Consider the following 21,686-nt stretch of genomic DNA (forward strand, 5'->3'; position numbering starts at 1 on the left):
CTGGAGTGCAGTGGCATGATCACGGTTCACTGCAACCTTGAACTCCTGAGCTCAAGCAGTCCTCCCACCTTAGCCTCCTAAGAAGCCTGGACTACAAGCAGAAGCTACCTCGCCCAGCTAATTTTTTAATTTTTAGTAGAGACAAGGTCTTGCTGTGTTGAACAGGCTGATCTTAAATTTCTGGGTTCAAGCAATCCTGCCTTGGCCTCCCACAATGCTGGGATTACAGGCGTGAGCCATCCTGCCAAGTCCAATTACAGTGTTTAATTAATTGAAACATAGGGTGCTTTTAATTTTCTTTCCTTACCTTTATGAATCTATAACCTAACTTTTTTGCAGCCAAGATTATAAATGACATTCATTTTTCTCACAACTAATAATCCTACTGTCACTGCCAGAGATGGAATATTGGGCTTGGTGAGCCAATGATCAAACTATCAAATTTTGGCATTTTTTATACAAATGCCTATATTATGAAAAAATACTCAAAGCATGTGTATTGAAAAAGTAGGGATCAGAAATAACATTTAATTGAACTTATATTTAAAAATTATATGAGTAAATTCTTGAAGTTAAAATTATCTGGGTTCAGTTTAAAGTCTATTGATAGCGTTTGACCCAGGCAAATCACCTGCTTGCTGTGTGTATGTTTCCTCATCTATAAAATGGGGGTAATATTCCATAACATGTGACTCAGGGTTTTTAGTGATTAATAAGAAAAATATTTGTGAAGCACAAAAAGTGACTGGCACATAGTTTTTCAGGAAATGTTAGATTTTGTCATGATTATTATACATGGTGAATGCAGTGCAGTGAGATCTCAACTGTCAGACTAATATGTCTACTTGATTTTTACAAATGAATTATCTTTTTAATTTTATGGGAATTTCTAGAAGTTGTTAAATTTTTAATATTTAAACTTTTTTATCACAATATTTCTTTGCTGCTGCTTTTGCAAATCCATCAAGAAGAGTTTGAAATATTTTAAATAATTCTTTAGTGAATATCCTTACACATGAACATTTGGCACATGACATTATTCCTAGAGGAGGACTAATGGCCAAGAGCATGTACATTTACAGAATGGATTTATTGCTAGATGGGCCTACAGAATGAATACACTGATTTATGCTCACACTGGAAGTTTTCAAAAAATGCTCATTTACTTGGGAAACTTAATCTTAGAGTTTTGATAGTTTCCTCTCTTGAAATATATTGCTTAGGGGAAAATGTACAATGGAGCTGGTAAGTAAATACAATTTAGTATGATTTTATGTATATATATAAAATATGTAAATATATATATAAAATATATAATATATAATATATAATATATAAAATATATAATATATAATATATAAAATATATATATATAAAATGCTTAAAATGTGGAGTAAAATTAACATAAGATATTGCTGATGGCATAAATTGTTAAGACTTTTTTTTGAGAGCAGCTTAAGAAAATGTTTTTTGATTTTTTTTAAGCCTTATTTCTGGGAACTTACCTTAAGAAAATAACATCTTGGGGAAAAGTGCAGCTATAAAAATGTTCAGTACAACATTAGTTGTAGAAACAAAATTTAAAGCACCCTAAATATCCAATATTAGGTGAAATATTAAATTATGGCTTATTTAGTAATTAAAATTTAGTGCTGTTTTTAAAATGATGGAAGTGAGGATTATGTAGCAATGTACAAATGTGTCTGTGCTATAATTGAATTAAAAATTTATAATGAAAAATTAACTATATCATAAAACTTTGAATAATATAGGAAAAACACAATCTCATCATTATATTAGCATTTTTCTTGCTACTTCTGTGTTTTCATAGCATTTTTTATAGCGCTAAGTATCCTACGATGTACAGATAATTTGTTTTAATTTATATTTGCATTGGTGCCTCTTATTTCTTCTACCTTCTAATTTCCCAGCCTTGATTAATATGGTCATAGTCTCAGAAGTTAATTTAGGAGCTATTTCTATTACTGGATAGAGTTTTATCTGAAAATCTAAAAGGATTATTATAAAGATTACAGCCCCTGCCTCTCAAGGACTTCGCGATTGGTTAGGTTGAGAGAGTCATGAAAACTACATGCAATTAAGATGCAAATGCTACAATAGATAAATTATTCTCTTGGTGCACAAAGGAGAGAGTTGCTTTATTCTGGTTGAGTTGGGATTGGGAAATGAGGAAGGCTTCATGAGAGAGATGTTACTTATGGTAAGCCCTGAGAAATGAATGCATGTGAACTTATAGGAATGAAGAGGGCATTCAGAGCAGAGACAACAGCTGTGAGCAAAGTTCTAAGACAATTCAGTATGTTCAGAGAATTGCAGGTATTTGAGGATGGCAGTATTAGGTTTGGTGAACTTCCTCAATGCTCCCAAAGACCCTAGACCCACCCCATGGGCTTTATTATCTAATAGGAAGTTAAACTGAGTGTAGGATTGGGAAACATTACATTACATAGAGCAAATATTTGTTAGAACATAACATTTACAAATTGTCAGTCCAATGCTGGGCCATTTTATAAGCTACAATAAAGTGTATTGTTTATTTTAGATTCTAGTGTATGATTCTTGAAGAACTTCAGGATGTTAGCAATAATAGTTATGATATATTAAATTAAACTGGAGAGGTTGGCAGGGGCTATCATGATATGGAGACAGTGGAGGTAATAGGCAGAAATGGAAGGACTTTAAAACAGGAAAGGAATATGATTAAATATACGGTCTAGAAAGATTACACTGGAAAGACTGTAATCTTTCTAGACTGTATATCTAATCATATTCCTTTCCTATTTAAAGTCCTTCCATTGTGCGACAGAGGGAGACTCCATCTCAAAAAAAAAAAAAAAAAAAAAAAAAACCATTGCTCCTCAAGTGTGGTCTGCAACAAAATGACTACAGAAATCGAAAGCAAGTGAGAAATAACTTTATATGTGTTGAATCACTTGGACAATGTGAATTGGGAATTATTAACAAAAATAAGAAATAAACCTATTGCTTCACTACTTCACGTTTGAGAAGTAGTGATTAAAAGATTATTGCAGCTGGTGCAGTGGCATGTGCTTGTAGTCCCAGCTACTCGGGAGGCTTAGGCGAGAGGACTGCTTGAGCCCAGTAGTTCTGGACTGCAATGCGCTATGCTGATCCTGTGTCTGCACTAAGTTGGACCTCAATATGGTGACCTGGAAGCGAGGGGGACCACCAGGTTGCCTAAGGAAGGGTGAACTGGCTCAGGTTGGAAGTAGAGCAGGTCAAAACTCCTGTGCTGATCAGTAGTGGGATCATGCCTATGAATAGCCACTGCACTCCAGCCTGGGCAACATAGTGAGACCCCTTCTCTTAAAATAAGTCTATTGCAAAAGACTCCATGCTTGAAATAACAGCCTGAGAGAGATTTAGAGGGGCAGAATATATAGGATTTAGTAACCACATGGGAGGGAGCAGGGGACCTTGAAGGAAAGAGAGGAATCTAAAATGATTAGCAGATTTTTGTTTTGGCAAAATTGGTGAAGTTCTTTTCTAGAAAGGGAGAATATAGGGTAGGTCAAGAAAAGAGTTCACATTCACATAGGTTGAGTTTGAGTTGTCTGTGGGGGAATTGGAATCTTTTTAGTAGGCATTTAGACACAAAAGAAGACATCCAAGACAGAAATCTTGGCCATTGGGTTTACCATCAAGAAAGTGGTAGTTCATGCCAGTTAGAAGAGACTAGAAGAGGGATGAGAAGAAGAAAATTCAGGTTAATTCTAACAGTGAAGAGGCAAGACAAAGGAGATAAGAAAAGGGATAGAAAAAGAAGGACCATAGAAACAGGAGAGGTACAGGAGAGCTGAAGAAAGAATTTTTTTTTTCCCCCCAAAGGATTGAGCATATCTTTTGAAATGTCCACAGGGTTACAGGGTTAGGGTGACTGGAAATAGTCCATTAGGTTTAGCATTTAATAATTATTTTATCTTGGCAAGAATAATACGGTTGGAATCCTGATTGCAGTGGATTTGAGAAGTGAATGAGAGTTGAAGAAGTTGAGATATTAGCAACGGATTATTCTTTCGAAGAGTCCAGCTGTACTGAGAACAGAGAAAGGTAGGTAGGTAAGGATTAAGGGAAGAATTTAGATTTTATATGGGCAAGACAAGAAAATTATATGATGTGAGAGTGAGTGTTGATATATACAGTTGATCCTTGAACAACACGGGTTTGAACTGTGTGGATTCCTTTATACACTAATTTTCTTTCGCCTCTGCTATTCCTAAGACAGCAAGAACAACCCCTCTTCTTTGCTCCTCAGCCTACTCAATGTGAAGACGATGAGGATGAGGACCTTTATGATGATCTACTTTCACTTAATTAGTAGTAAATATCTTATTATTGACATTTTGTTTTCTCTTTAAGAATATAGTGTATAATATAACATTCAAAATATGTTATTAGTTGACTGTTATCAGCAAGGCTTCTGGTTAACAGTAGGCTATTAGCAGTTAAGTTTTTGAGGAGTTAAAAGTTACACATGGATTTTTGACTGTGTCGGAGGTTGACACCTGTAATCCCCTCATTGTTCGAGGCTCAACTGTATATAGAAAGATTGAAAGTGAAGGAAGGAGAAGGAATAAACAGTATTCTGGAGAGATAAAGTCAGTAGCACAGATGGAAAAATGAGAGTCTAACAAGACATAAAAATTTTTCTCCTTGAGACTGGGAATAGCTGTAAATAGGTTTGTGATAGGAAATTAAGGATAATTCATGTATTCACAGTCTGGTTCGGTCAGCTGGCCTACCTTTGGCCACAAAAAATGATCTTTCTGATTTATTTGTTGCCTTAGTTTATGATATAATTTCCAGGCTTTTAGAAAGATTAGCTGAATATAACATTTTGGTAGACTATGTCTTAAAATGAATCAAGTCTAGTTTTTTCTCTTCTTAATTTTAAACATTGATTTCTGGGAAAATTAAATTTATAATGATCCATTTATGCAAAAATCAAATAATTGTATCAATAATCTGTTTGCTGTATGCAAATGTTATGTTTTATTCCACAAGTTGATATTTTAATTATCATGAATTATATTTGCCTTTTATGGCAGGTTACAAAACTGATGTTAGTAGTGTGGTTTATCAGAAAGACCATTGACTTTGGAATTATAAAACCCTGAGTTAAAAATCTTAGTTCTATCACAGATTAACCATTTGATATTGAGTATTGGCAAACTTGTTTTCCTTTTTTGAGATAAGAGTCTTGCTCTGTTGCCCAGGCTGGAGTGCAGTGGCATGATCATAGGCTTACTACAGCCTGGGCCTCTTGGGCTCAAGCAGTCCTCCTCCCTCAGCCTCCCAAGTAGCTGGGACTATAGGTGTGCACCACCATTCTCAGCTACTTTATTTATTTTATTTTATTATTATTTTTTTTTGTAGAGACTAGGTCTTACTAAGGCTTGTCTCTAATTCCTGGCCTCAAGAAAGCCTCTTACCTCAGCCTCCCAAAGTGCTGGGATTACAGGCAAGAGCCATTGTGCCCAGCCCAAACTTTTTGTAAAATTTATCTTAAATTGGAGATAATACTGGCTACTTGATAAGAAAATTGAAAGGATTAAATGAGTTATGCTAGTTTTCTCTTAACTGCTGAATGAAACCTTTAAAATGTAGAACCTGTTTGTGAGGATTTCCACTACCAGTATCTGTTTAAAATGGTGCTATTCCTATTTTCACTAAAGGATTAACTACCAGTGTTCACTACAGTATACTCATAGAAATCATATTTAAAGCATGGTATTCATTCCCTTTCCTGAAACCCACATTCCCTTTCTTCTCCCCAGGGCACTGTTTTACAGTTAGTTTGCATACCAACATAGGATAGGTGGCTCTGTGAATTATATAATGTAGTGTGGACCACCCAATTTTAATAAACACCTACAACTTCTAAAACGTAGTTTTCATGAAATTCTAAAATTGTATTTGAAGAGTTTTAGTGACATGTAGGCCATATTAATTAGGTCACTGAAGTTTTAGATTTCTTATATTGCATTTAATTTTTAATTAGGTTTGGTGAACTTCCTCAATGCTCCCAAAGACCCTAGACCCACCTCGTGGGCTTTATTATCTAATAGGAAGTTAAATTGAGTTTAGGATTGGGAAACATTACATTACATATAGCAAATATTTGTTGGAACATAACATTTACAGATTGTCAGTCCAAATGTTGGGCCATTTTATAAGCTACAATGAGGTGTATTGTTTATTTTAGATTCTAGTATACGATTCTTGAAGAACTTCAGGATGTTAGCAATAATAGTTACAATATACTGAATTCCACTGTATACATAGAGTAGAAAATGAGGCTCAGAAAGGTTCACTGACTTGCTTAAGCTTGCATAGTTTATAAGTAGGAATCTGGCTTATATAGGTCTCATCCTAAACCCTATTCTGTAAATAGCAAAACAAAGCATTAACCTATTTTAAAGAAAAATTTATATTAATATGAGAACATAATGGAAATGTCAGTTTTATGGCATTTTTCATCTGACTGGGAAATACGGTTCACAACGATTAGGATTCTCTTCTTATACTCAAACCCTGTCACTTGGCCTGCCTTCTGAGATGCAGTACAGATTTTGATAAAACCTTCTCCTAATCCACTAATCCTTGTGACTAACATGGTAAATTGCTGGGAGATGATGGCAGGCAGTATGCTGCCAATTCAAAGTGAACTTTGAAGTCTTATAGCCCCTCCCTTACACCCTCAATGATGAGACAACAGAAGGCATGTAATTACAATAGAAGTTTCAAGCCATTTATCTTCTATAATCTGATAGGTAAGAAAAGAACATCAAAACAAAATTTCCTTGACACTGGAAGCTTCTTATATGATTAAAAATGTACCACCTGTTTTATAACTAAAAGAACAACTGCCCTCTAAAAGGAAACCTGATTCTAGAAGAGCGGTAATATGCATAGTATGATGCAAACATGCTTCTCTCTTCATATTGGATATTTTCTAAATATTTTGAATTTTTTGGTATAGTTTATAAAGGTTTATATATTTAATAATATATTGCAATATTTGTTTAAAATAGTGTGGCATTAACTAGGATCTCATTCTTTTTATGAAGTATTTGTTTAAAAAATGCTATAACAAATATATGAAAATGTAGCCTAAGAAATGTTGTTTTAGGCATTGACTACAAATTTTAACTTTTGAGTTTAGAATCCTTGTTTGGACTGTGCAAGGCTATGATGTCTGAAATTTTCCCACCAAGGTATTGTATTGTATTGTATGCCATATAATACCTTGCTGAATGAATTCATTATCAAATTTTAACACCTTCATAAAAGGCCTAAAAATAGCCTTTTATGAAGACTCATAAGCACAGAATGGGCAAATTCATGTTCTTATATTTATTTGGTGAATATAAGCTTGTTTTTCAAAATTATCCAATTGTTATTACCTTGGTCACTCATTTTCCAGATCACTAAAGTCAGATTAGCATGTTTCTGAATGCATAAATGTACATAATTATTTCACAACTTTTTAAATAAGTAAGCTTCTTGAAGTCAGGTATTGACTTATTCTTCTTTGTATCCCATACAATACCTTGCTGAATGAATTCATTATCAAAATACACATTACTAATCTAACACACACCCCCACCCAATATTTAGTGAACATTCACTAAATAAGATGAATTATGTTAACATCATACCTATCAGGTAAGTTCTATTATTGTCTCTATTTTCTAGATGAGAAAACTGAGGCTTATTTGGATGTTTATCTCTCATGGATTTTGTAAAGTTGAGCATTCTTTTGTTTGTTGATAAAACCTTAGAGTATTTCTAGAACTTAACCCTACAGAATATTAAAAAAAACTTTTAATACAGGGTACTCGTCATACAGGTTCAACAAAAGAGTCTTCATCCTGTTCGTGACTTTTATTTTTTGGGCATGGTTTTTTAATGATGATACAAAATGAATGCAAGACAGGTCTGTGTTTGTATTTTGTAGTGTGTTGGTGATAAACTACGTTGAATTTTTGCTGTGATAATATTCTACTGGTAGTTTAATTGTAGAATTTACAGATGAGAGTTTTAAGCCAGTGTCAGCAGAGAAGTCATTATGGCTTTGATATATAGCCTTAAATTTAGGCAGGTCTCAAATTTCTTATGTATAAAAAGATGTTGGACTAAATCTCTCAAAATCCTTTCTTATGCTTTCAAGATATAATTGGAGTTATGAAAGAGTATTAAAGGCACCAAAAGGAAAAAGTGCAAAGAGATAAGAGAAAGCCAAGGACTGAGTTTTGAGTATTAGCAATGCATATCTTTGAAGTGATAGGAAGTCATGACAGTTAACTAACATGGAAAACAAAGAAAGTTTCTGAAAATGTGGTTAATAAGATTGAAGAGAAAAAAGTTCTAAGAAAGATCATAGTAAACCTTACAGAGCATTTTTTTGCCCTAAAATGTTGTGGGGGCCTAATAGTAGGGAGATAAGAGGTAATATATGAAAAACCCTTGGCACTGTGCTTCAGGATATTAGTTCCTATTCCCTCTGATTCATTTCTGATTCAAGTACCATTTGTGTCCTCGACACTTATTTCAGTGGTACTTCATTGCTCAGACATTTTTTGCAATACTTGTAATTTCCCTGAGAGACTGTTTACAAGCCACACAAGAGAATTTAAAACAGATCTGCATTGTCTTAGTCACTCACCTTATTCTCAGAATTTAGCTCTGAATGAATTTTGGCGGTTTCCAGCAATCAGACTCAACCTCAAAAGATGAGGATTTGCTCTCATTTTCAGATAGTAGAATTCAGCAGAAGTAAAGAATTGGAAGAGCACTGCATTTGATGTTGAGACTTGTATTCTGTTGCAAGTTCTTTTGTTAAGTAGACATATACCTTCATTTAAGTTCTACTTGAAATGGCTTAATTATTAATTATGGCTCAATTATTAAGAGCATAATTATTATATATTGTGAAAGTCTATGATTTTATTTTAACTAGGCTCTGAAAATAAGATAGTTATAATTCCATCTACAATAATGAATCTTTGAAAATTTGGTTCTTGGTTTGAAAGTAGGAAAAAACATTCTTAGTAACTCTGTACCAAAGCTACCTAAAGAAAATTTAATGCTATATTTTTGTATAAATATGTGGAATATATTAATGTATTCCTATTTTGATTTTTTTTCACTAAAAATCTACTTAGTATAATGTTTTGACTAATGATCTATTGGTTCATTCTTAGTTGGGGAACAGCATTTGAAATAATAGCTCTCAATTAATTGATTAACCCTTTTGTTAAGTTTTGTTTACAGATATTGGTTGATCATATAGATTTTTGCATGGCATTTATTTACTAAATCACTGCATAATTAGTAAACTTGCTTAGTGTCAGTAATTAACATGCAACTTCCTAAGATAATAAAAAAGCTAAAATTTTTAGTTTGTAGTTCCAAAGCACAAAAACAGAAATAAAGAATGTCTTGACTAGAAACCATCAAAATATCATTCTACCATATTTAGTTAAAGAAAAAGAAGAAATACATTACTTAGAGCCAAAAATAAAAACAGTGGGTGAATATATGAAATTTCACAGTATACTAAAATAATGTAAATGAGTTATGATTCTGTGCACCATCTACACAGTTTTTAATGCTGTAAATACATGTTGTTAGTGCTTATTCTAAATATTATACCCCCGTCTCCCACCTACTTTGAAGAACAGCTCTTTTTATGTTAATAATACAGATCTCAGTAAATATGGGGATTATTAGGATTTAGGGTATATTGAATTATAAAGCAACATATTTAGGCTTATACTTTTGGGAAATTAACTTTAGCAGTGAAATAATCCTGATTAAATTTCATAGTAAATCAAATGTGTATTATTTAATCTAACAACTAGTGGGAATCTGGCCCCAGACACAAATAGTGGGAATATCTGAATTTTTTTTTTAATTATAGGAATATGTTTAGGCAAAGAAATGGAGTATGAATGTATATGGCATTCTTAGCTAGAGGTCACATTCTAAAGTGCTGTGCATCGTATAGTTACAACCAACTTTATAACTTAAAATACTTATTCTGACAGTCTTTTATGTCTATGGAATAGTTCTGAAAGCCTTAGAATATACTGAAATACTTTTTATTTTTGTGTAATTCACCTTTCTTTCCCAGCTGTTCTGTAGTTTTATAATGAATAGATGATTAAGTAGATCACTGCTACTGCAGAAACTTACCTTGCATTGTGGTAACTTGTAGCCTGGAACCTAACTTTTCCTCAGCAGGAGGTACTGGAGAGATAAAAGGATTAATAGTTTCTCTTAGTATGCTTTCAGAGAGCCTCATTACTGCTCTTTACTTTTTATAAGTTTATAAAAGCAGCAAAAGTGTAGAGTGAAATATTTAAACAATGTCAATGTGGGTTGCAAGAATATGAGAGAAAACAGGAATTTGGATAAATATTTTTGATTGTTATTTCAGTTTTATGTAGGGGGGCAAAATAAGTAAAACCAGTCTATCTACACCAACAGAAAATTTCCCCAGTTGCCCGTACTGTTTGCAGATGTAATCTGAAAGCACAAAGGTGGTATAGATGATTGTGTCTTTTCTTGCTCTTTTTGAAAGTGTGTTTCCATTTCTTATACTGTGTTCTCAAATATAGCTGTCTAAAAATCAAAAATAGAATTTCCGGGATCTAAAATGTACCCTTATGCTGTGTGGATATACATTTGTTGGTCTACTTACTTCTGGTCAATTCTGAAGTGGATCTCAGCTCCTCTTGAATTAGCCATAGACTTGCTTCTCCCCACACTTCTCCCTCATTTATATTCACCTGCAACCATTGGGCGCAGAAAAGTTACTAGAAGCTTGTTGGGTATGATGGATAAAATAATTGAATTTGGCCATTCCCAGGACATGATGATGGTAGAGTGCTTATTATGTGTCAGGCACCGTTTTAAGTCCTTTCTTCACAACAGCTCTATGATATAAAATGTGTTATCCCATTTTGTGTATAAAGAAAGAGTGGAATAGTGGTGACCTTGTCAGGATTATTATTGGGTTAGCTTTATTAGCTGTGTTAATTACCCATGCGGAGGGAATCATAGTATATAAATAAAGTGAAATTGATACTAAAAAAGGAGGGTTTCCTTTTTACTCCCTGAAGGAAAAAGTGCATGAATCATGGTTGTATCTAAAATGCCAAAAAACTAGAAACAACCTAAATATTCTATTGCTAAATAGTGAACAGTTATATATGCAATATTTTATCATATTTCTATCAGAATAAATAATGGACTGTTGACACCTGAAAAGATGCATTAAAAATAGTAAGTTAAAAACCCACAGATTTATACCCACACTGACAATTATAAATGTGTATTTCTATTAATACAACTTTGATAAACTGACAAAGGGCCAACAGAATGAGAAGTATAAAGTGACAGATGTCTTCTGAAAAGTAATGGTAGCCAGTTGAATAATGAAAATAGTAAATTTTAAGAAGACTAGGGAGTACAATGTAATAATTTTAAAAAGAAGGTGAATTTAAATTCACTTCCAAGTGACACTCTCCAAGATGAATTATCTGTCCTACGTTAAATGTTCCAGAAGACCTTCAGGAACACAACTAGAAATGGAAAATTTCAAGATAAGTTGTATAGCAGCATTTCCCCAAAGTACTTTTGCATAGTTGGTTTTAAAGGTTAACAGGCATTACATGTAAATAAAAGGGTAGTGAAGATAATTTAGGAAATCCTAGGGTTCATAAAATTAGATTCTTTTGTGTAGGACTCATTAGCACCTTTAATGAGCATACTCCAGGTGAGTAGGAGTGGAGGCAGAATGCAGAGTGCACCATTTCATAGACTTGTTTGCTTGAGACCACAGAACTGTTTGGCTTGGTTCTTGTTAGGGAAATAGCCTCTGCAGAATACACTTTGGGCAACATTGGAATGTTACTTGGAGGTGTCTGTGAGCAGGCGTGAGGTGTGAATGTTGTGGCTGTGGGTGGGTATGCAGCTCGAGGAGTAATACGTTAAATGTTCCACAGTCAGGAATGATGGGAAATCTTCTGGAACCGTACATATTTTGTTTTATTTTTATTTTTCTCCTCTTCCCATATTTTGCTTTTGAATAAAAATTCATGAAAATAAATTCACTAAAATTAACTTTGTTTTTAATATCATAAATACTCTGTATAGGGAAGAAGTCAAACTTGAGAATCTGCATTTGATTTGCTTTTAATCTGGAAGGATAACAAATACAGCATGTAGCTTTTGGCTGGTTTTAAGGAACTGGCAGAAGATTATATTTGCATTTAAGTATAACCTGGTGGTATTCTTCACATACTTGTCTCCCACACATTCTTTAGCACCACTACTCGTGTCAACATTGCCAACAAACTATACAAGATGACCAGATCCAGTGGCCATTTTATGTCCTTAGTTTACTGGACCTCTTTGCACCATCCAGCTCAGTTGTCTGTTACCTCCCTCAAACATTCTCTCTCCATTTCTGTGACATTGCACTCAGTTGTTTTCTTCCTCCTCTCTGGCTGTTACTTTGTAGTTTGTTTTGCATGTTCATCTTCCTCTGCTGACTTCTGAATGTTTTATACTGAAGGCTCAGTTTTGGATCTTCTTTTCTTCTATGTTTTCTTCCGAGGTGTTGCCCTTTAGTCTTGTGGCTCTCTCTGCATACCAACTGCATGGTGATAACTCCCAAATCTATTTTCTTCAGCCAAAAACTAACCATTGGTTTCAAATCACAGATATCTAACTGCTGTACACTTAAATGTTGTCTCACACATATGTCAAGCTTATTGTCTCCAAACAAAATTTTTAGTACTCCTCTTCACTTTCCAACTTACTGATTTTTAAAAAATTTATGCTCATTAAAATTTGTGTGTGGGTACATAGTAGGTATATACATTTATGGGGTACACGAGATATGTTGATACAGGTATACAGTGCATAATAATCACATCAGGGTAAATGGGTTTCTATCACACCACTCATTCTTTTCTTTCTGTTAATGGTGCTACCATCCACCAAGAGTTTTCAATCTCTATTTTTTCTACTTTGACCCACCCTGCCACCACTGTCATGGCATCTAGGCCACCAAAATCTCTAACTTGCATTACTATAATTTCCTTTTACCTGAACTCCCCTTCTTACCTTCCCTTAGTCTTTTTTTTTTCTTTTTGAGACAGACTTTCGCTCTTTCGCCCAGACTGGAGTGCAGTGGCGCGATCTTGGCTCACTGCAACCTCTGTCTTCCAGTTTCAAGCAATTCTCCTGGCTCAGCTGGCACCTGCCAACATGCCTGGCTAATTTTTCTATTTTTAGTAGAGATGGGGTTTCACCATGTTGGCCAGGCTGGTCTCAAACTCCTGACCTCGTGATCCACCTGCCTCAGCCTCCCAAAGTGCTGGGATTACAGGGGTGAGCCACCGCACCCGGCCCCCTTAGTGTTTTTCTGTAGAGCAGTCATTTTTTTTTTTAATGTAAACCTAATCATGATACCTATTTTAATAATAGCTTTCCATTATACACAGAATTTTGAATTCGGTGTATAATGAAATATACGCTGCTTATCATGGCCTTAAAGGACCTTCACAGTCTGGCCTTTTCCAGTCTTCCTTACCTCATCTTGTACCTGATCCTCCCTTGCTCACTATGTTCCAGCCACAATAGCCTATTTTCAGCCCCTTAAATATGTCTTTATATATGCCATTGCTTTTATTGGAAGCTGCTTCCAGCTTATCCTTTGCATGGCTGGGCTCCTTCTCATTGTTCAATCCTAACTGTCATCTCCTTAAGGAGGTCTTCACCACTGTCCAAAGTAGGTTTATGCGCCCATTTCCCTGCTCTCCTTTATTTCAGAGCACTAGTCATAATTTGTGTTTACTTACAACCTCTGACTGTAAACCCCTGAAAGCAGAAACCATGTTTCGTTTACTCACCAATGTATAATCAGTGTATAGCAAAGTGCCCTATATTTCTTTTGTTGAATGAACTCAGAAAATGAAGTGACTGAATGGATTCTGAGCTAAAAACATCTCCAGATGGTTTAGATTTGTTTTTAAAGGCATCTCGGTTTTTTAATGTAATATATAGATATTATAATTAAAGGAAGTCATATCATCTAGAGAAGGCAGATGTTCTTGGTACAGTCTCCATTTAGTATTGGGTCCTTAGCTTTGATGAGGCCATTCATGCTAACTCAATTCAAAAGATAGTGGTTTATAAAAAGTACAATGCTGATTTTAAAAAAATAGTGAAACAAATATGTAACTGAGCAGGCAGGCTGTTCATGCTTGTTGATCTCTATGGGAAAACTTTACAAGAGTTGAAATATAAGCAGAAGGTATTTGGTGAATGTGAAATCTGAGCTTTCAGAATTAGCAGAATAATGTTATTTTGGTGGTGGGGTGAAGAAAATTTGCTAGTTTACTACATTCTGTGTGCTATAAATAAAATTTGGCTGTCAGTGAGAGTATGATGAGGCAGGGTGTAGGGTCCAGATATGAGTAAGTCTGTCTACATTAAGACTTAACTATCTACTTGAGGTCACATGCATTCTCTAAGTCTAATGACAAAGAATTGACAACATTATTCTTTCCTCTAAGGGAACTCGTATGAGGGATTTGTAATGCCATGTGTAATACATATTAACATTTAGTGCAAGAGAATTCTGAAATGCATTGGAATGCTGTAATAATATTTCTTTGAACTTGCAGGTTCTTCTGAAAAGAAAGCTGAACATTCATCTATAAATCAAGAAGATGGCACTGCAAACCCTATCAAGAACGGTAAAACAAGTCCAGCATCTAAAGATCAGCGGACTGGAAAGAAAACCTCAGTACAGGGTCAAGTGCAAAAGGGGAATGATGAATCTGAAAGTGATTTTGAATCAGATCCCCCTTCTCCTAAGAGCAGTGAAGAGGAAGAGCAAGATGATGAAGAAGTTCTTCAGGGGGAACAAGGAGATTTTAATGATGATGATACTGAACCAGAAAATCTGGGTCATAGGCCTCTCCTCATGGATTCTGAAGATGAGGAAGAAGAGGAGAAACATAGCTCTGATTCTGATTATGAGCAGGCTAAAGCAAAGCACGGTGACATGAGCTCTGTCTACAGAGACAGATCTGGCAGTGGACCAACCCGAGATCTTAATACAATGCTCCTCACCTCAGCCCAGTTATCTTCTGATGTTGCGGTGGAGACTCCCAAACAGGAGTTTGATGTATTTGGCGCTGTCCCCTTCTTTGCAGTGCGACAACAGCCCCAGCAAGAAAAGAATGAAAAGAACCTCCCTCAACACAGGTTTCCTGCTGCAGGACTGGAGCAGGAGGAATTTGATGTATTCACAAAGGCGCCTTTTAGCAAGAAGGTGAATGTGCAAGAATGCCATGCGGTGGGGCCTGAGGCACATACTATCCCTGGTTATCCCAAAAGTGTAGATGTATTTGGCTCCACTCCATTTCAGCCCTTCCTCACATCAACAAGTAAAAGTGAAAGCAATGAGGACCTTTTTGGGCTTGTGCCCTTTGATGAAATAACAGGGAGCCAGCAGCAAAAAGTCAAACAGCGCAGCTTACAGAAACTGTCCTCTCGCCAAAGGCGCACAAAACAGGATATGTCCAAAAGTAATGGGAAGCGGCATCATGGCACGCCAACTAGCACAAAGAAGACTCTGAAGCCTACCTATCGCACTCCAGAGAGGGCTCGCAGGCACAAAAAAGTGGGCCGCCGAGACTCTCAAAGTAGCAATGAATTTTTAACCATCTCAGACTCCAAGGAGAACATTAGTGTTGCACTGACTGATGGGAAAGATAGGGGGAATGTCTTACAACCTGAGGAGAGCCCGTTGGACCCCTTCGGTGCCAAGCCCTTCCATTCTCCAGACCTGTCATGGCACCCTCCACATCAGGGCCTGAGCGACATCCGTGCTGATCACAATACTGTCCTGCCAGGGCGGCCAAGACAGAATTCACTACATGGGTCATTCCATAGTGCAGATGTATTGAAAATGGATGATTTTGGTGCTGTGCCCTTTACAGAACTTGTGGTGCAAAGCATCACTCCACATCAGTCCCAACAGTCCCAACCAGTCGAATTAGACCCATTTGGTGCTGCTCCATTTCCTTCTAAACAGTAGATACTTCTGATGGATTCTTGGCATCAACTCCTGTTTCAAAAAAGTGTGAATAGTTTTATGAATTTGAAAGAAAATTTGGTAGCTCTTTATATCATTCATTCTTAAAGATCAGTCAGAATAGGTGATTTCTAAATAAACCAAATAGAAAAATGAAGTCTCTCTACAGGGTAGTAACTTGATTCCTCTTCAGGAGAAAAGGGAGCTAAATTGCAAGCTCTAACTAAGGGTTTCTGCTACTGACATCACAACACAGAAATGTAAGTGTGGTACTTCCAGTGAAAGCACATGGCACCTTTCTAGGTGTGTAGCCACTGAGAAGAGACAGTGAAACTTATTTTTGATATCAGAATGTCATTTTTATGTGCATATCCCTAAAATTAGGGTTATTTGTACATACACTAGTTACACTTGTGAATTTTTTTAAGGTCTCTTCTAATTTCCAGACAGTTAAAAACAATCTAGTTCTCTTAAAGCATTAGAAAGTTATTATCTAGAGAGTGCAGAGATTTCAGTCCGTACACCTTTCTCCACAAAGCAGAGCCAGAAGTAACTGACTATTGTGCCTAAAACTGTTTCATTTTTAAAAACAAGTGCCATTAATATGGAATATCTAATGATAAGCATATGAAATGATGTGTAATTAGCTCAATTTAACTATTCCACAATTTACATATTCCAAAACAATGTTATTCATGATAAATATATATAATTTTTGTCAGTTAAAACAAATTAAAAAAAGGACTATCGCATAGAAGCCTAGAACAAAAATATGAAGAGAAATATCTGACATTTGTAAAGAAATTATAAGAAGAAAAAATGATACAGAATAGAAAACATTCACTACTTTAGAAACACTTTATGCATGGCTTCTTGCCCCAAACTTTTATTGTGATGGCCCTAATAAAGCAGATTATTGGAAAAATTGGAGTGAGGACAAGGGTTGTATAAAAATTTTATTTTATGAAGAAAATATGTAGCGGAAACTGAATTTTCAAGACATTTACAATGTGAAATCATGTTGCATATAATAATGTACTTTATTAGCAACTTCACCAAATATTCCCCAAGTCATAAGCAACAATTATTTTTATTAGGTTTGGGGGGTGGAGTAGTTTTAATAAAGTGCACAGAACGGTGACACCCACAAAGCCTTATATTAAAGGCAGGATTCATGCATCCTGCTGCAAGTACCTCTGCACTAATACACCAGATCCTAAAATGCATATAAGGTGAACTAGCATCTTAATTCTGCTAGTTGATTGTGTCTTTACTGAAAAGAACCCAGCTACCAATTTGCCTTTTTTGTACACCACAAATCCTAATTAGAAACTTGAGGTTTTATAGAAATCATTTAATGATGGAGATTACATATGTGAATTAATGTGAATATAGTATCTGTGCTTCCTGTGTCTGACTATTTTAAGATATAATTGTGCTGCGCTATCAGATTAACATTTGGAAGTTTCTAGAACAGTTAATGCTATTTACAGAAAGGAGTGGAAACTCATCAACTGGCACTGTCTTTGATTTTTATATTTTAAATTAACTCTCTTCGATCTCAAAGTATATTTTATGAGTAATTTTATTAGGAATCTCTTAATTATAGTGCCCCAATGGGATAAGCTATTTGCCTATTTTCACAGTTCTGAACTTGGAAAGAAGCAAAGTATATGTAACTAAACCACATATTTGTCTTTTTATTGCTTTTTCCCTTCTTTTATATGCTAAATCAAATACAGATTTGTGGACAGGGAAGCAATATGTGAATCACAATGTAGCAGAGGCAGACCAAGCATTACGTTATTATTTAGAGCTGGACTGCACCAATTACTTGTCCTCGTGCCAAAGGCAAATATGTTTGCACCTTTTTTTTTTTTCTGATTCTCAGGTTGATTAATACTGCTAATGCAAATGCTCAAGTAGATGTTTAAAAACTTTACAAAATAGATTCAAGTGATACTTTCTTTTAAAAGTGAAGAGTTGATGATTACACATAGTAAATTCATGAACTACAGTAGGTTTGTATCAAACAATTTTTTTAAATGAAAATCTGTTGAGGTGTACACAATATGCTTCTTGATTGTATTAGTCCTTGGTCTCTGCTAGACCTCATGAGTTTCATCATTTAGAAAAGAGGTAGAGGATGAACTAATGCGGTCTCCTTCAGATGTAAGCATGAAATACCTAGAGTTTTACTTGCTTTTCAATACACTGAATAATTTTAAATGATTCTGACGCTGATGTAGACCCTTATAAATTCTGAGGAAACAACTCTGACAGCATAAAATATTTACATTCTTATAACACAGCACAGTGACTTTCTTCTTTCAAGATTGTAGCTCAGAGAAAAGATACAGGATTCAATTGGGGGTTCAATAGGATAGAAATGGAGAGATTCCTTTGTGTTGTAGTAGAGGCATTTTCCTAAGGAGTATAGATTTATACTTTGCATTTTCATTCATCATCCCCCAGAATCATGGTCAAGGTATAGGTCACTCCACACAGCTGATGCTCAGGTTATTCCCTTGTGAGAATTACGAGAATAAAGCTCCCAAGATATGTGAAAGTGCTTAACACAGTACCTGGCACACAGCACTCAATAAAAGTTTGGCTGTATTATGGGATGGTTCAATTCTGGTTTAAGGAAGGAAGAAAGGTTATATATATGTACCACTAAGCAAATATATATATATATATATATATTTGGGATTTTTTTCCTAATATTATTTGGGTGTCCCCTGTGCTTCTTTAGGATGTAGTTATAACTAAACCTGTTATACTTGAACATCACTAAGAGAAGTAAATTATTATGAAGCTAGCAAAAATCGAGGCCAAAGTTGTTTCCTAACAGCTTTAATAATGCTTGTTGATTTTGAATAATCCTTTAAAAAGTGGACCATTTGCTTATTTTAATATCACATCAGTAAAATGTTAGTATTAAAAAGATCAGCTTTTTATGGCATTGAAGAATGTATCTGCTAAGACACAAAAATTCCATGGTAAGTATATTAGGTGGAGGAGGAAAGGTTGCAGGCCAGATGAAAATTTAACTGACTAGAACATTTATTCAGGAGTGTAATTATTTTCCCTTACCCCAATCCCTGTGTACGTGTTGGGCATAGTTATGACATTATCCAGATTTGCTTGGTACTTCACGTAAGCACTGTTAGAAGGTACAAGTGTATTAATATCACTAGTTTTGAGGAGCTTGGGTACATTTGTTTTTAATATATTTAGAATGTGCAGTAAACTTTTTTCTCATTTTTTTTTCTTTTAGCAAACTTGTTATTTTAGGTCCAATTATTGAGTTGACAGTCTACTGTGAGAATGAGATGACATATCTACTGTGAGAATACCATAAATGATGAATAGTTTATTTGAGAACTTTTATACTCAGTGGTGTTTTATATATTAAGATAAAAATATGTACACACATGCATGTCACATCTCTCTACTGTGGAGTTAATGTGAATTTTTTAAAAATGGAATTGCAACCACAATCATATCTAAGAGAACATTCACTCCTAGTGAGGGTTTACAAAAGCTACTAAGAGAATAAGGTAGATGATAATGCAAAGGGTCATGATTTGGGGTTATTTTTGTTTTATTTTAAAATTTATAGTGCTACTTTTGAAAGGATTGTTTTTATGACTATGCTTTTTGTGATTGAAAAGTCATCTAATAGAAGCATATAGAAGCTACTTTTTAATTGCTGGCAAACAGCTTTAAGTGCACTTTCTTTGATTACACTTCCATTTTTTGTTAAACTTGAATTTTCTGAAGCCTTTTATGTACCACTAAGCAAATAACTTTAACCTTTAAATAAAGCAAATTTACATCTTTATTGTATTTCTACTTGTTACAAAACATACTTGCTAAAGTAACTTCAGTCCTCAAATATAGCTGGGAAACAGTTATGAGATAGACTCAGTCTCCCCCTCCCACCCCTTTCCCCCTGCCGTATCTAATTAAGCACTAACTGATTTTATTACTTTATTGCCTTTACATTGCTTATTCTTTTTGACTGAATTCTGTCCCTGATTCACTATGTTTTGTTTGAAATTTAAAGTTATTTTCTTACTGTATTTATCATACCTGTTTTAATCTGTTTTCTTTAAATGCAATAAATCCCAAATGGATTGCATATTCTTTATAATCAGTGACTTTGGAGTTTTTCATTATTTGTCTTATTATGACTTTTGGATGCAAACTTCTATTCAAATTCAGTTATTTCATTCACACCACAAACATTAAGCACCTATTATGTAGCAGCTAGTGGAATAGAAAAGTGGGTAAGATTAGATCCCTATTCTTAAGGAGCTCAGAGTTTACAATTTAGGTAAGAAAACCCATTTGACTTAAGAGTTTTTGCCACAAGAACACTTAATAGCACGACTTTTTCAGTGAGTCATAATTACTGATACTCAAGCGTGATGAGCGTGATGACAGGAAGGCAAAAACAATATTGTGTAGTGCCTTCTGAATAACTTATTTTACAGCTTCCACATTATAAATTTTTAAAAATCTTTAAAACTGGTAACATCTTTGGTTGAATTAATATTGGTTATTTGGTTAAATAACATTGTAATCCTCAATTATATCAGAAAAGAGGCTATGACACATTAAAGAAAGAGAAAACCTATTTATTGGATTGATGGACTAAGCTTGGCATCAAGGTTATAACATGTATTATTCCACAAACTGGAGTCTTTAGATTGGTAGCCTGTGGAAAGGTTCATCTTATTTTTATGAATGAACTTTTTTTGAAGTTGTAACATTTATCTAAACTTATGTGAAAAAAGGGGCTTTGTATCTTTTTAATGAATGGTACAAAGCAAAATAACACAAATGATTAGAAAAGTTCTATTAACAAAGAATAGTTTGCAGTGTATTACTGTTCAAATTCAGTTATAGTTAACTTATTTGACATGAATATATGCTGCAATTTGAGCTATTTATTTTGGATAATGAATACCTTTTTGAGGAAGCCCAGGTCAAGCATCATATGTAACATGTAGTTAATATTCTCATATTGAAAGCTTGAGCTTGTATTTGTTGTTACATATTAAATGAGATAGTTCAGATGGTTGCCACAATTGAGATTATATGCAGGTTAGGTAGTATTTTGATCTCAGATTTTACAGAGCAGGACTAGAACCTTGGCGGCTGTTCATTTCAGCTCTCTTAAGGATGGAGGTTAATTTTTCACAAGAAACCCCCTACTGCTATTTACCTCTCCCTTCCAAAAATGTTTTCTTAAGGGTAGTTTCAGTTCTGGATCATTATCTCATTACACTACTTGGGAATTCTGGTACAAAATTTCAGAGGACCGTATTTACACCTCTTCATTGTAAACACAGTTATTGTGATAATGCACACAGAAGGTATTTCTACCCCTTCTCTAATAGTTGAGCTGATTCTTCACACACTTGGGCAGAAGTAGAATTCCCAGGAATGATGATTTACGAGTGGACAGGGACCTAATGCAGCAAAGCAACCAGCAGGAATTCACAGGAAT

General features: G+C 34.8%; 2 protein-coding genes across 11 annotated transcripts in view; one reads left to right on the forward strand and one right to left on the reverse strand.

The window, feature by feature from the left end:
* The window catches only part of BMP2K (BMP2 inducible kinase), a 142,136-nt gene extending 121,812 nt beyond the window's left edge, over positions 1-20,324 (forward strand). For both annotated transcript variants that reach the window (XM_054486538.2, XM_054486539.2), the window contains one exon: positions 14,748-20,324. In XM_054486538.2, coding sequence (XP_054342513.1) covers positions 14,748-16,168 — 1,421 coding nt within the window. In that variant the 3' untranslated portion in view covers positions 16,169-20,324. The remainder of the gene's footprint in view (positions 1-14,747) is intronic.
* The window catches only part of PAQR3 (progestin and adipoQ receptor family member 3), a 53,053-nt gene that overhangs the window by 9,772 nt on the left and 21,595 nt on the right, over positions 1-21,686 (reverse strand). For 5 of the 9 annotated variants that reach the window (XR_008502319.2, XR_008502317.2, XR_008502314.2 and 2 more), the window contains 2 exons: positions 10,751-10,838; positions 10,243-10,296 (listed from right to left, as the gene is read on the reverse strand). The gene's annotated coding sequence lies outside the window, so the exon portion shown is untranslated. Of the gene's footprint in view, positions 1-10,242; positions 10,297-10,750; positions 10,839-16,061; positions 16,199-18,214; positions 20,441-21,686 lie in introns of those variants that run through there. The other 4 variants (XR_008502318.2, XM_054486543.2, XR_010126077.1 and 1 more) reach the window with 3 other exon arrangements.

Source organism: Pongo pygmaeus, chromosome 3 (assembly GCF_028885625.2).
Source record: "Pongo pygmaeus isolate AG05252 chromosome 3, NHGRI_mPonPyg2-v2.0_pri, whole genome shotgun sequence".
NCBI lineage: Eukaryota > Metazoa > Chordata > Mammalia > Primates > Hominidae > Pongo > Pongo pygmaeus.